At 37.5% G+C, this 14,057-nt stretch overlaps 1 protein-coding gene across 2 annotated transcripts in view; it reads right to left on the bottom strand.

The window, feature by feature from the left end:
- The window catches only part of TMEFF1 (transmembrane protein with EGF like and two follistatin like domains 1), a 79,716-nt gene that overhangs the window by 49,482 nt on the left and 16,177 nt on the right, over positions 1 to 14,057 (bottom strand). For both annotated transcript variants that reach the window (XM_025433370.2, XM_025433369.2), the window contains exons 2-3: positions 8,547 to 8,656; positions 2,144 to 2,273 (exon numbers count right to left, since the gene is read on the bottom strand). In XM_025433370.2, coding sequence (XP_025289155.1) covers positions 2,144 to 2,273; positions 8,547 to 8,656 — 240 coding nt within the window. The remainder of the gene's footprint in view (positions 1 to 2,143; positions 2,274 to 8,546; positions 8,657 to 14,057) is intronic.

Genomic DNA, 14,057 nt, shown 5'->3' with positions numbered 1-14,057 from the left:
TCACAATCTGTTTTCAACCCATGCCCAATTTTAATAAATATAATACCTCATACCTTCCTTTAGTGTCCTTTAAAATTCTAAAAAATAAATAAATAAATAAATAAATAGTGACTACTCTGATAAGATTGAGTTCTTCTTGTAGATTATATTTTCATTGCACACATGTCTTCCCCCATCCATGCAACTCCACCCCAACCCTGGGACTATGATATACCTCCCTCAGCAGGCAAATTGCCTTCCTGTTGAGAAGCAACTGCTCTGGCGGCAGGAGGCACACGTGTCAGATAAATGAGATACAGTATGATATATACAGAGAGATATGCACAAAGTGTAAACAAACTCTGCCAGGAGATACCACAGAAGAAAAAATTTCAGAGGAAAAAAGGCTAAACCTCAATCTTAAGGCAAAAGAAAGGAGTTTTCAAGTAAACAAAGGAGAATGTTATTTCTAGCACAGGGACCAGGACCAATAAAAAGAGCAAATGAGAGGAACAACACTGGCCCACCAAGCAACTAATGAGATCAATACAGCACCTCACAGTTTAACTCATTCAATCTTCATTTAACAATCCCAAGAGATGATATCCAATTTAATAATTTAAGTAACTAGGGCTCAGAGGGGCTAAGTGACTTGTCCAAGGTCATATAGTAAACAAGAGCTGGAGTTAACATCAAGTCTTTCAACCCCAGTGCAGTGCTCTTTCCAATCTACCACCTTCTTCTATTGTTTAATGTTCACTGCCTATCAAAATACTTTGTGTCTTCAATACATGCTCCTCATAAGGGTATAAGGGATATATAATTAACTTGGGATTATAAAGAGGTCTATGTTCTTTTTTAGTTTCTAAACCAAGTCTGTGAAACACAAGGTACTTAGAGAAATATATAAGAATCACAACAAGGGAACCCTGGGTGGCACAGCGGTTTAGCGCCTGCCTTTGGCCCAGGGCACGATCCTGGAGACCCGGGATCGAATCCCACGTCGGGCTCCCGGTGCATGGAGCCTGCTTCTCCCTCTGCCTATGTCTCTGCCTCTCTCTCTCTCTCTCTCTCTCTCTGTATGACTATCATAAATAAATAAAAAAAAATTAAAAATTAAAAGAATCACAACAAATGATAGTCTATTGGCCTAAGAACACAATCATTTCACCAAGCACCTAATTATTTGGTATAAGGAAAAGAATATAGCCTTGTCCAAAGATAGGTCTGGTCTTTGCCCTTAGCTTCTGGAAGGTAATCTATATCATACCTAATGGAAATGTCATGTTTAAGTAGGGTGCTGACCATATCAGATCTTAGGGTGAAGGCTGGCCACACTCAACAGTCCTAGAGTGAAGCCTGGGCACACCACAAGGACCAACCTTAGAGTGGGGAGCTCTCATTCACATGGTATTAGCAGACCTGGAGTTGGAGATCAACCACATGGACAATAGATCCCTCATGCTTATGTAATGGAGCCCCAGTAAAAATTCTGAACATGGGCACTGTAATATATAGGGAAAGAAATACAGTATATAAGAAGTGTCCACACCTTTACTACTAACCTTCATCCAGTAATTCTAATTATAATACTTCACCTATATCCCTGTCCCCAAATACAAATGCAAGTAAGAAACTTACATCAGTGCCTTCCAAAATTAACTACTACAGATTCAGGAAGGAAAAGAGAAGGAAGGAAATGCAAAAAACTGGAGGAAGATAGGTGACAAGGATTGGCAGGCAGAATAGAAAAGATATAAAAAGAGACAAGCTTGGAAAGAGACACATCCTGAAATGCCACTAATGGCTTTCTACGGATATTCTCCACCCTTTCCCATGCCAAGAAAATAAAAATCAACAAAACAAACCCAGTATCATTTCCCACACCAAATCCTGTTCTAATATTCAAACCATAAGGCAAAAGATACGCAGCAAAGTCCCCACGAAAATGGCAGGAAACATTAACAATGTAAGAGAAGTAAAGTATTAGACCATCTGGGGTTAAAAAGCAACAACATGAAATGCAAACAAAAAAGAGCTCCTTCACTCCCCACACATCTGATCCACACAGCAGTTCTGAGAATACACCTCTGACTGGAAATTTCCTTTTAGAAATCATGGTGGAATCATTTCTAACATTTATTCAGAAAAATACCGCACATACCAGAGTAGCATGGTCCTCTTGCTACTACTGTTATCTCTTTCTGGTGCTTACAAGCAGCCCTTCGGAGAAAGCATTCATTTTGATAAGTGTCCCCATTTGATCCACAGACAGGAATGTAATTTGTATGGCACTGCAAAAGAAACAAAAATAAATTCTCAAAACTAGGCATGAATATTAATAGCTTACTTCATATTCATGAATGTAATACCATAGTATTATGACATACTTCTACAGAATCATTTGTTCTTTTATTTGTTTTTTTTTTAAAGTATCACTTTATCACATCTTTTTTCACATTTATAATGAAAATAACTATCAACTAACCATTAAAATGAGAATGAAAATCTCATGTTATCTACTTCATTTGCTTCCTATAAAAATCAAGACAGGTAAGAGGGAAATTCTTGGCAATGTCTGCAATAAGCTAAGACACACTAATTATATAATGTCATTTTATTCTTTTTAAGATTTTATTTATTTATTTGACAGAGACAGAGCACACAAAAGCAGGGGGAACAGCAGGCAGAAGGAGAGGAAGAAGCAGAGCAGAGAGCCCAATATGGGGCTAGATGCCAGGACCCTGGGATCATGACCTAAGCTGAAGGCAGATACTTAACCGACTGAGACACCCAGGTGCCCCATAATGTCATTTTATTATTAGCAAAATTCATTTATTCAATACCTCTAGAATGCAAAGTCCCAAGGTAAACGCTATAGAAAACACACACAAAAAACACACACTATCCATATGACTGTGGACTAGCATCATCACCATTTTCCCCACATGTAAAATGGTAATTATAATAAGCATCTACCTACTAAAGTTGTTGTGAGAATTAAATAAGAGAAATCCATCTTTAGCATTTATTTCTGGTCACAGTAAATTCTTAATACAGTCAAGAACTGTGCTGAATACAATAAATAAGAAAATAATAACAAGGTTGTGATGGTCAATTTTATGTGCCAACCTGACTAGGCCCCACAGTTCCCAGATTAAACATTATTTCTGGATGTTCTATGAGGGTGTTTCTGGATGAATTTTCATTTGAATCAATGGATTGAGTAAGCTCTCTCTCCAATGTTGATGGGATCATCCAATCCCTGAGAGCCTAAGTAGAACAAAAAAGCAGGGGAAAGGAGAATTGGGTTTCCCTTCCTGTTGATTTTGGACATGCATATTCTCCTGGTTCTGAGGCCTTCAGGCTTGGACTGGAACTAAACTACCAGTTTTCCTCAACCTCCAGCAAACAGACAGCAGATTATGAGATTTTTCAGCCTCCATAATCAAGCAAACCAATCCCTTATAATATAAACACGCTCCACTTACCCCTCATCCTGGGTGTGTGTGTGTGTGTGTGTGTGTGTGTATTTATTTATTTATTTCCTACTGGTTCTATTTCTCTGGAGAACCCTAATACAAAGATCTTATAAGAGGGCATGACACCTAGCAAGAGCAGATACTGATAAATTCAGGAAAAAAGACATAGTCCAGAGAACTCTAAGAGAAAATCAAAGAGGAAGAAAGAAAATAGGAGAAAAGTCGTAAGAACTCCTCATTGTACATAACCCAAGATTTTTGTTGTTTTTGTTTTTCTTTTAAAGATTTATTGGAGGGACGCCTCGGTAGCTCAGCGGTTGAGCATCTGCCTTCGGCTCAGCGCGTAGTCCTGGTCTGGGGATCGAGTCCCACATCGGGCTCCCTGCATGGAGCCTGCTTCTCCCTCTGCCTGTGTCTCTGCCTCTGTCTCTCTCTCTCTCTCTCTCTGTCTCTCATGAATAAATAAAATCTTTTAAAAAATAAAATAAAATAAAGATTTATTGGAGACAGAGAGCACAAGTGGGAGGGGCAGAAGGAGAGGGAGAGTCTTAAGCAGACTCCACGCTGACCACAGAACAAAACGAGGGGCTCAAGCTCACAACCCTGAGATCATGACCAAGGCTGAAACCAAGAGTTGGATGCATAATCAACTACGCTACCCCCATAACCCAAGTTTTAATGGAAAGATGCAATTTTGATCGTTTTTATTGGTACAAAATAAAAGTAGCTTTGTTTATATAATGTGGTAAGATATAATAGCTCTTATTAGCAGACTGAAAAAAACAATTTTAGACTTCATTTAAAATTCTGTGATGTTAAAATGTGTTTAAATTATATGCCAGAAAGCTCATGTTAACACTAAAAGCATGCTGAATCATAAGCAAGTTTTTTAAATGAATTGAAAGATACTGCCAAAACGCCCAGCAGAGAAGTGTTTAATGGACATATGAGGTGATTTTTCTTCAACTGGCAATAACCTAAGTCTAACTTGAATAGATTTATAAATTATAAGAAGGCAGAGTAGTCAAAGGAAGGTTCGTTCAGCAGCAGGATCAAATCATGCTGTAAGCCCTTAGGCAGTTTGCTCCGACAGGGCAAGCAACTTGTCTTCAAACATCTTTATATCCTCAGCATCTAGCACTGAGCACAAAGCAAGCACTGGATAAACGTCTAGTGATCTCAACTCCTAACTTTTCTTTCTCTTTCTGGCTTTGCCACCATGTAAGAATCCAGACAGATCATGAGAGGATTTTCTAGCTGTCCAAATACATTAAACAGGTCAAAAAGGCTATTTCTTTATAATCTCAGAGTTGTAGGGAAAGATTTTCAATTAACGAAAAGCAGAACCATAAAGACAAAAATAAATATGATATGAAAATTTTAAACTTCTTTATATCAAAAATTATAAACAAAATGAAAATGACACTAATCTTTTTAACATTTTTATGATCTGTATAAACTAAAAGGAACACTGTCGGTCCCGACAGCCTGGGTGGCTCAGCAGTTGAACATCTGCCTTCGATCCAGGGCATGATCCTGGAGTCCCACAATCGAGTCCCACATCGGGCTCCCTGCATGGAGCCTTACTTCTCCCTCTGCCTATGCCTCTGCCCCTCTCTCTCTCTGTGTCTCTCATGAATAAATAAATAAAATCTATTTAAAAAAAACACTCTCTAAGGTAAATACTATTGAGTGATCTAGTACTTGACTGAGAAATTAAAACACCTACAAGAAGAGCAATCAGTAGTCTGGAGTGAAAGGAAGACATTTTTTCATTGTATTATATATCTTCTTATATAATGTTCAAGTTGTTTAATATGGACATTTATTACTCTTTGAAAAACATAAAAACAGTACCTACATCATAGGTTCTCATGAGAGTTTATGAGTTATAGAGACTTTTATACACATATACATATATATTTTTTTAAGGATTATTTATTCATGAGAGAGAGAGGCACAGACACAGGCAGAGGGAGAAGCAAGCTCCTCACAGGGAGCCTGATGCAGGACTCGATCCTGGATCCTGGGATCACAACCTGAACCGAAGGCAGACGCCCAACTGCTGAGCCATCCAGGCGTCCCTGTACATATATATTTAGAACTGTTAATGGATATAATGCTCCTCATAAGCAACATGTAAGTACTCAAATAGTGTACTGTATATAGTATATGCACATATATACTCAAGTACATATGTTTACAAATCAAACAAGGGAAAAAGAAAATACTCCAAAAAATGGGCAAAGAATATGAAATACTGATTCATCAAATAAATGATCAATAAATATATAGCACTTTTTCAGTTTCTCTAATAATCAAATGAAATTTTTTTTTATTTTTTTTGTTTTACTGATTTACAGAACTTAAAAGGATTAACAAAATCCACTACCAAGAGGCCAAGGGGAAACAAGCAGTCAGATATGTTGCTATTGGTTAAGAATGTTATCTGCACATGAGCATCCCATTGGCTCAATTGCACAGCAAGGAATTTAACCTAAAGAAATTTAAGACAGTTGGAAGAAGGAACAGCTTCAGTCTTCCCAATACATGGGTGACTAAAACACCAATAAGAAACCTACAATCTGGGACACCTGGGTGGCTCAGTGGTTGAGCGTCTGCCTTCGGCTTAGGTAGTGATCCTGGGGTCCTAGGATCAAGTCCCACATGGGGATCCCTGCAGTGAGCCTGCTTCTCCCTCTGCTATGTCTCTGCCTCTCTCTGTGTGTCTTTCATGAATAAATAAAATCTTTAAAAAAAACAAACATCTCTATGAATAAATAAATAAAATCTTAAAAAAAAAAGAAACAAATCTTTCTGGATTAAAAATCTACAATCTTTCTGGATTAAAAACCAAAAGATAGAGTTCAGGGCAATCAGAGCCACTAAAAAGAGAGAAAAACTCAGAAAGGAGAGAGTCTGAAGAGACTCCAGATTCTGTATATAAATTCAGATCAAATTTCTGGCTGACTCCCAAACCACTCATGGGGCTGACTCCAAGTAGCCCAGCTAAGGCTAAAAGTAATGAACTAATATTTGTGTTGCTTCCCACAACAGTTGAGTTCAGCCAACGTAACAGTTTCAAAAGTGACAGTACTCTTCAGGGGAACCTAAGAGAATTCAAACACCTTAAAATATCATTCACAATGTGTAGGATAAATTCAAAATTACTCTAATACAAAGAAAAAGCAAATCATAATCCATTCTCAAGTGGAAAATTAACAGAGATGATCCCTCAGATGTCCTAAATGCTCAAATTAAGAAAGATTTCAAAGCAGAAATAGCATCTATGCTCAAGGAAAATATTCCTGTAATGAGTGAAAAGATAGGAAATCTCAAGAAATCAAAACTATCGGGTGCCTGGGTGGTATAGTCAGTTGAGTGTCTGACTCTTGGTTTCAGCTTAGGTTATAATCCTATGGTCATGAGATCGAGCCCCACACACTGGGCTCCACACCATGCATGGAGCCTGCTTAAGATTCTTTCTCTCTCTCTCTCCCTCTTCCTCAGCCCCTCCCAATCCCTCCTTCTCTCAAAAAAAAAAAAAAAAATCTGAAAATAAAAACTCATTGGATGGACTGAATGGAGAGGACAGAAGAAAGGATCAGGGAACCTGAAAACAGACCATAAGAAATTATCTAATGTGAAGAACAGAAAAAAGTAAAAGTCCACAAGGGCTTATACACACTATGTACACCAATACCTTCTTTTAAGGAAAGAAGCCCACTTTAGTTGCTATCCCTTTTAAGAGGATTTGGGGTGCAGGGAGGGAAGACAGACACAACACACTAGCCAAAACATTCATTGCATGAGTAACCATGTAGGGATGGGCACAAGGTCGGCTAAAGCCATGTCAAAGGTGACTATTGTGAGTAAATAGTGGATTGCAAAGTCCCTTTTGACTAAGAAGAGCCTGTCTATCCTGACAATAGTATAACTCCCTACTCTTCCTCTGACAGTTTATAGTTTTCAAAGAGATTTCATATGTAAGCTCTCTAATTTTGATTTTCATTACAATATCATAGAAAAGGATAGAAAACATGCCTTCTCTTTTCAAATGGATCATAAAGGAACTTCCTGAGGTGATAGGGTTACTAGAAATACTGTCTTATGCTTTTATCCCTAATCTCTGTATCCTTTCCTTCCCTTAAAATCCAAAATGGTGAATACAATTAGAATAAGATCATGAGTGGAAAAAATTCCAGTTTCTTCTTTGTTTCATCTCAAATCCTGAATCAGGGACCATCTCTCCTGAGCAATATTCTGAAGCCAGATTATAATTTAATCACTACAGTAAAAAGGAAGAATTGAATGTAACACATTTCCTTTCTTTTTAGCTTTTTTAAGAGACAGATCACAACTTAAAAGAGCATCTTAAAAGCAAAGATGTTAGTTTGAGGTTCCCCTGTCTAGTTTATCTCTAACCCTGACCTACCCTGAGGCACCAAGTCAGCCATATTCTTTGGCCTAAAAAGATGAGACAGCAGCAAATAAAAAAGGAAGGGAAGAGCATAACACACAAAGAACTTGAATCCCTCTGTTACATACACACTTGAAACTAATGTAACATTGTGGGTCAACTATACTTAAAAAAAAAAAAAAATTTAATGAACAGGAAAAAGACTACAAAGAGAAGGAAAGGAGGGAAAATACAAACTTTTTGGGGAGGGGAGGCAGAGGGAGAGGGAGAGAGAGAATTTCAATCAGACTCCCTGCTGAGCATGCATGGATCCCATGTGGGGCTTGATCCCATGACCTGAACTGAAACCAAATGAGCCACCTAGGTGTCCTCCCAAAAATGTCAACATTTTAAATAAGAAATTCATTTCCTTTCAGTGTAAATTAGAACTTATATTTGAATAGAACTTTAATTTTTTTCCGCATCTTCACACCTATTTATTGCCAGTCTGTCCTCTTAACCCAAGGAAAGAAGTATGGAAGGTACAAATATAATAGTACTTCATCTGGCCACAAAAAAAAAACTCAGTAGACTGTGAACCCAACTTCTTTCCAGGGTTCTTTTTTAATTTGAAGAATATAGAATAAAATATTTAAAATGTAAAATTTTTCAGTAAGTTTCCTCACCTGAAACTGACATGCACATTTCAAACCGTCCCCATCTTCTTTACAGACTCCTCCATATTTACATGACGATTCATCACAAACTCTTACATCAGACTCCCTCACATTTAATTCTGAAAAAGAAGGGAAAAAAATGTTTCATATATGTACATATATAAAAGGAAAAAAAAACTTAAAATGTGTTGATAACCTCACTCACAAGTATAATATGACATAACATACAAAAAGCAAGTCCCATAGGACACAAAATGTTCAAAATTCCCCCAAGGAGAATCTTGCAGAATAGTATGCCTAATAGTAACCCAAACTAAAATAAAACTCAAATTTTCAGGATTCCACAGAATTCTCAAAGGTAAATCTACAGAATTTTTCTACTTGGCCTGCCAAAAGTTTAAGATAGTCTTCTTACTATTGTCTTAATACCAGAGATTATTTAAAAAATAATAAATAGATTTATTTAAATCTATTCTAAATAAATATCTAAATAAATAGATTTTTTAAAAAATAATCTCTATATCCAACATGCGGCTGAAACTCATGACCCCCAGATCAAGAGCTGTGTGCTCTATGGCTGAGCCAGCCAGACACTCCCTTAGATTACTTTTCTAAGGATTAAGTTACTTTTAAGGAGAACAAATAAGGATAACTAAAAGAAATTTTAATTCTTTTGCTACCCAAATAAATTTCAGATGATCATAATTCACTCTAGACAAACTAATTATAAAAGAATTTATAAAATAAACTTGAATTTCACACAATAGAGATACATATGGAACATTTATGTGCACAGAATTTAAAAGATTAAAAATCTTACTCTTAAAATTTTTAAATGACTAATTTAATTATACTCTACCAGGGAAAGCAGAGCCAATCAACAATACTAGCATTCTGTGGTCATTTCATTCCTGCTCCAAGACCATTGGTCCTGCTCTGGATCTATCAAATTAAGCTTTCTAGAATCACACAGAATTGAGTGGAAAACACCATAAAGCAATTTTTATATCCTCCCTATTGGGAATGAGAGATACAACAACAAACAATAAACAATAAAATGATAGCAACAATAGCAAACAAAAAACAAAAGATTATTTTAAAAACTCAGCCCATTGCAGAGGTAAACAAATGAGACTGGGGACAGGAAGGCCTCAGTTGGCTTCTGACTCTGTCACCCAGTAGCTGAGGGACTCTAGGAAGAGCACAAGGTCTCCTGCAGCTGTGGCTCATGATGAGGTAGGTCTTGGCAAACAGATCTCAGAGAGCATTTCTCCAGCAGTCCCCCATCCCTGGTTATTTTCTAGTTCTAGATTTCAAAGGAGGACCCAGTGGACTGAGTCAAGAAAGTTCTGTATCTAGGGACACCTGCATGGCTCAGCGGTTGAGTGTCTGCCTTTGGCTGAGGTTGTGATCCTGGGTCCTGGGGCAGGGTCACACATCAAGCTCTCAGCAGGGAGCCTGCTTCTCCCTCTGCCTATGCCTCTGCCTCTCTCTGTGCGTCTCTCATGAATAAATTTTTAAAAAATTTTTTTAAAAAAAGAAGGTTCTGTATTTAGTCACATCTGTCCTGGTGACATTTCATTGCCTCTCTTTGCCCCATTTGTTCTCACTACTCTGCAACAGTGTCTTGGGTCTCCCACTCCTCCTAGCTGACCCTCAGAGGAACTGGCAGTCAAGTACCTAAATACCCAAGGGAGTTAAGTCAACATTACCTATTGGAAAAACCACTCTCAACCAAATAGTATACCGCAACTAGGTGTAGTATACATCTATGTAACTACAGGTTACAAATTTTTTTCTTTTCCTTAAATGAAACTTACGTGTTTGAAAAAAAAAAAAAGACATGAGCTGAAACTTAGCAGGAAACTATTAGAGCTATTTTGTTGTTCTCACTGTTTCACAAACTATTTCAGGCACAGATGATCATCCTTTTATTCTTTCATCTTGGCCATTTGGTTATGGAGGCTCTATGCTCTTGGTTTCCCATATCTCTCAATTTTTGCTTATCTTTCTTCCCCTTGATGACTTGCATTAGCACCTGAGGCTCAATCCTAGGTGTGGGATTTGCTTTTTTTTTTTTTCTATCTACCTACATTCCTACTGGGAACTTGCACAAGGTCCAGTTCCAATTACTATCTAATATATGTACATCTTGAAACCTAAGGAAGATTAACTAAATATTAATAAAGAACTGCTCTGGGGAAAAGAATAAGAATGCATAACATCTTTGTTCAACTACAGGCTTAACCAGTTTTAGGGGCCACAGAAATAAAAATAATTGTACAACTCAAGAAATAAAATTTAGCATATTTCTCCTCCTTTTCTTTGTACCCTTAAAGTTCACACTGGGTTCCAATACAATCAGACATATAAAATAAGAATAAGTAGTTTTTATTCTGTTTATCGGCCAAGATTATGCTCTGAGTTGCTCTGAGTTACTCTGACTTGCTACTCGGGCTTGAGATTCTTTGAGGTATTATACCTATTGTATTTTAAAAGTACGATGGGATTGCAGTCTAAAACCTAAATCATCCCTGTCACTAAGATTCACACATCTCTGAAGACTGAGTCTGTTCAAAGCATCTGTTTGCATGAGGTACTAAGAAACATTCTGGGACAATAATCATCCTTACTAAAGAGAGGCAGAAAAGCTTGGCCCAATAAACAAAGCTTGAATAGGAGGAGTGGTCCCATGCACAGGTTGGTATCTATCACTTGGACTGCTCCCCTAGCCCAGCCCCAAGAGTTCATCATCAGAAGAGCTATAATGAGAAACTAAATAACAGCTTTCACTAAAAGCTTTGAAACAGCAGATATGAAGAGTTCTGCTTTGACGTCCACACAAGATATAATTGCAGGGGAGAAAAGAGGATGGGATACTTCACCAGCCCCAGCATCAGCATTATATGTAGCAGGACAGCACAAGGCCAAGGAGATAATCAGGCACAGAGATACACCTCTGCTATTTAGGGGCAGCAAACATGGCAGGAAGAAAAAGATGTGCTATGTGGTAGTGGCCAGAATACATTAGTGAGCCCACATGAAACAAACACCCTTTGGTGACTCCAAGAATAAACTTAGGGGGGAGTAATTTGGGGAGCTAGAGATCCTACATTAATAGGTAAAGGTAAAAGTCATGAAATTCTGATTGCGCTGGTTATTAGTCATGTTTTATTTTATGCCTATCCTGTTAATAAATGCATATTTTCATGTGTATGACGTGTTAAATGTGATTATTTAGTTGATCAGGAAACAATTATCTACTATATATCTATGCTAAAAAAATTGGGACACAGAAAAATATTAAATGGAGTCTACGATTCTTGCTAACATATGGAACAATTAGTGATGAATTCAATAGTCTAAAGGAGAAAATGCTGTTCTACAGGCTATGATTGCTCTAGGAATTTCAATAAGTAGGAGATAGAGATAAAAATGGATTTGAAGCAGAATATACAGTGTCAAAGATGGCAAGACTTGCACTGACATTGAAAAATTAGTAAAACTTTTTGGCTGATTATAAAACTGATAGAGGATTTTAAAAAACTAATACAGGATCACTATACAGAATTTAGAAACAGTTTTTTAAATTTTTTTATTTAAAAAAAACTATCTTTTTAAGATTTTATTTATTTACTCATGAGAGACACAGAGAGAGAAAGAGAGGCAGAGACACAGACAGAGGGAGAAACAGGCTCCATGCAGGGAGCCTGATGTGGGACTTGATCCCAGGACTCCAGGATCAAGCCCTAGGCTGAAGGCGGCACTAAACCGCTGAGCCACTGGGGCTGCCCTAGAAACAACATTTAAAAGGTAAAGAATGTTTTAGGGGCGCCTGGGTGACTCAGTCAGTTAGCATCTCCCATCAGCTCAGATCATGATCTTGAGGTTCTGGGATCTACCCCACATGGGGCTCCCTTCTCCCAGGGTGTCTGCTTCTCCCTCTGCCCCCACCCCCCCACCACTCATGCACAGGCATACATGCACTCTCTTGCTCTCTCTTAAATAAAATCTTTAAAAAGGTAAAATAAAAATAAAGGAATGTTTTCATTGCCTACAACATATAAAACTAAAAGAGAATTTTCTTATCTAGAAAAATAATAGAAGTGAAAGTAGACACAAATAAATAGTACACGTAAATATTAGTATCAGTGGTTCCCTAATCATGTCCCTTATGAAAACTGGTGTCCTAGAGTGTACCTTCATTAAAATCAAATAAGAACTTCATTTTCTCATTTGCAAGGGAAAAAAAGCCAATGGAAAGAATTTTCTCATTTTAAGAGTTTTCTTTCACATATTTCTTAAACCTTCAGTATCTGAGATTACTTCCTTGCTAGTTAACAACAAAACTAATGGTCCACAAATAAGTAAAGAATATTAATAGAAAAAATCCAAGTGTTTCATGAGAACACAAGATCACGAATCCCACAAGCTCATAAACATACATTTTAAATTGTTTTGGTACTGTGGCAGTCACAGCTAACTGCCTACCCTGGATCTATTCTTACTTCATAGACTACCTCAATTTTGTTCAGGGAAGCAAGCTAAATAATCTGTATTTCCCAGACTCCCTTGCAATGTATCACAGTTCATACATAAGCACCGTCCCTTCCTCCTTCATTCTTCCATTCTGTCCTGCCTGGAGAGTAAAAGCGTTGCCTAAGGTTGTAGTCATCTTCCATGTACAAAGATGAAAGCTACAAGCTAAAGATGGTAGACCAGGACAACAGCAAGAATATGGAAAGAGAGAATAATTATAGAATCATCACACCTATCCTGGATTTCACCCATTCAGACTTACTGTTATAAGAAATAAACAAACGTATAAATTTAAAAAGCTCTTCTTTTGTTTTGTTTGTTTGTTTTTTTTTATTTTATTTACTTATGATAGTCATACAGAGAGAGAGAGAGAAGCAGAGACACAGGCAGAGGGAGAAGCAGGCTCCATGCACCGGGAGCCCGATGTGGGATTTGATCCTGGGTCTCGAGGATCTCGCCCTGGGCCAAAGGCAGGCGCCAAACTGCTGCGCCACCCAGGGATCCCTAAATTAAAAAAGCTCTTATCATTTAAGCCACTTATTGGTCAGATCACTGATACATGTAATAAAACACAAACCTGACATATTGATTGCACACAAATTTAATTAAGATAAATACTTCTAAGCAAAAGTCTTAAATAATTTGGTGCTATATCACCCACATGATAAATTTATCAAGACCATCTGACTTCCTGATATTCTTACTTCTCTCACAAACTGAAAACCAATGCCTTAGCTCAAACTCAATACAGAAGGAATTCTATTTTGGGATCATCTTCTGAATATTATTTCTTTTCAAGTATTTAATATAGTACCAGGCATCAAGAGGGCACTGTACTACCTGTCAGTGATGATTATGATTACACAGCTGCCTTCCTGAACCCAAAATGGAAATTCAGCAAAACAGATGAGCCATTATAAAGGCCCTCAAACTTCAATTCTTCAAATAGAAATATTTTACACAAAGAAACACTCCGAACGG

The sequence above is a fragment of the Canis lupus genome, chromosome 11 (assembly GCF_003254725.2).
Source record: "Canis lupus dingo isolate Sandy chromosome 11, ASM325472v2, whole genome shotgun sequence".
NCBI classification, from domain to species: Eukaryota; Metazoa; Chordata; class Mammalia; order Carnivora; family Canidae; genus Canis; species Canis lupus.
Note: the sequence above shows the minus strand (reverse complement) of the source record. Positions and strands in the feature narration are given on the sequence as shown.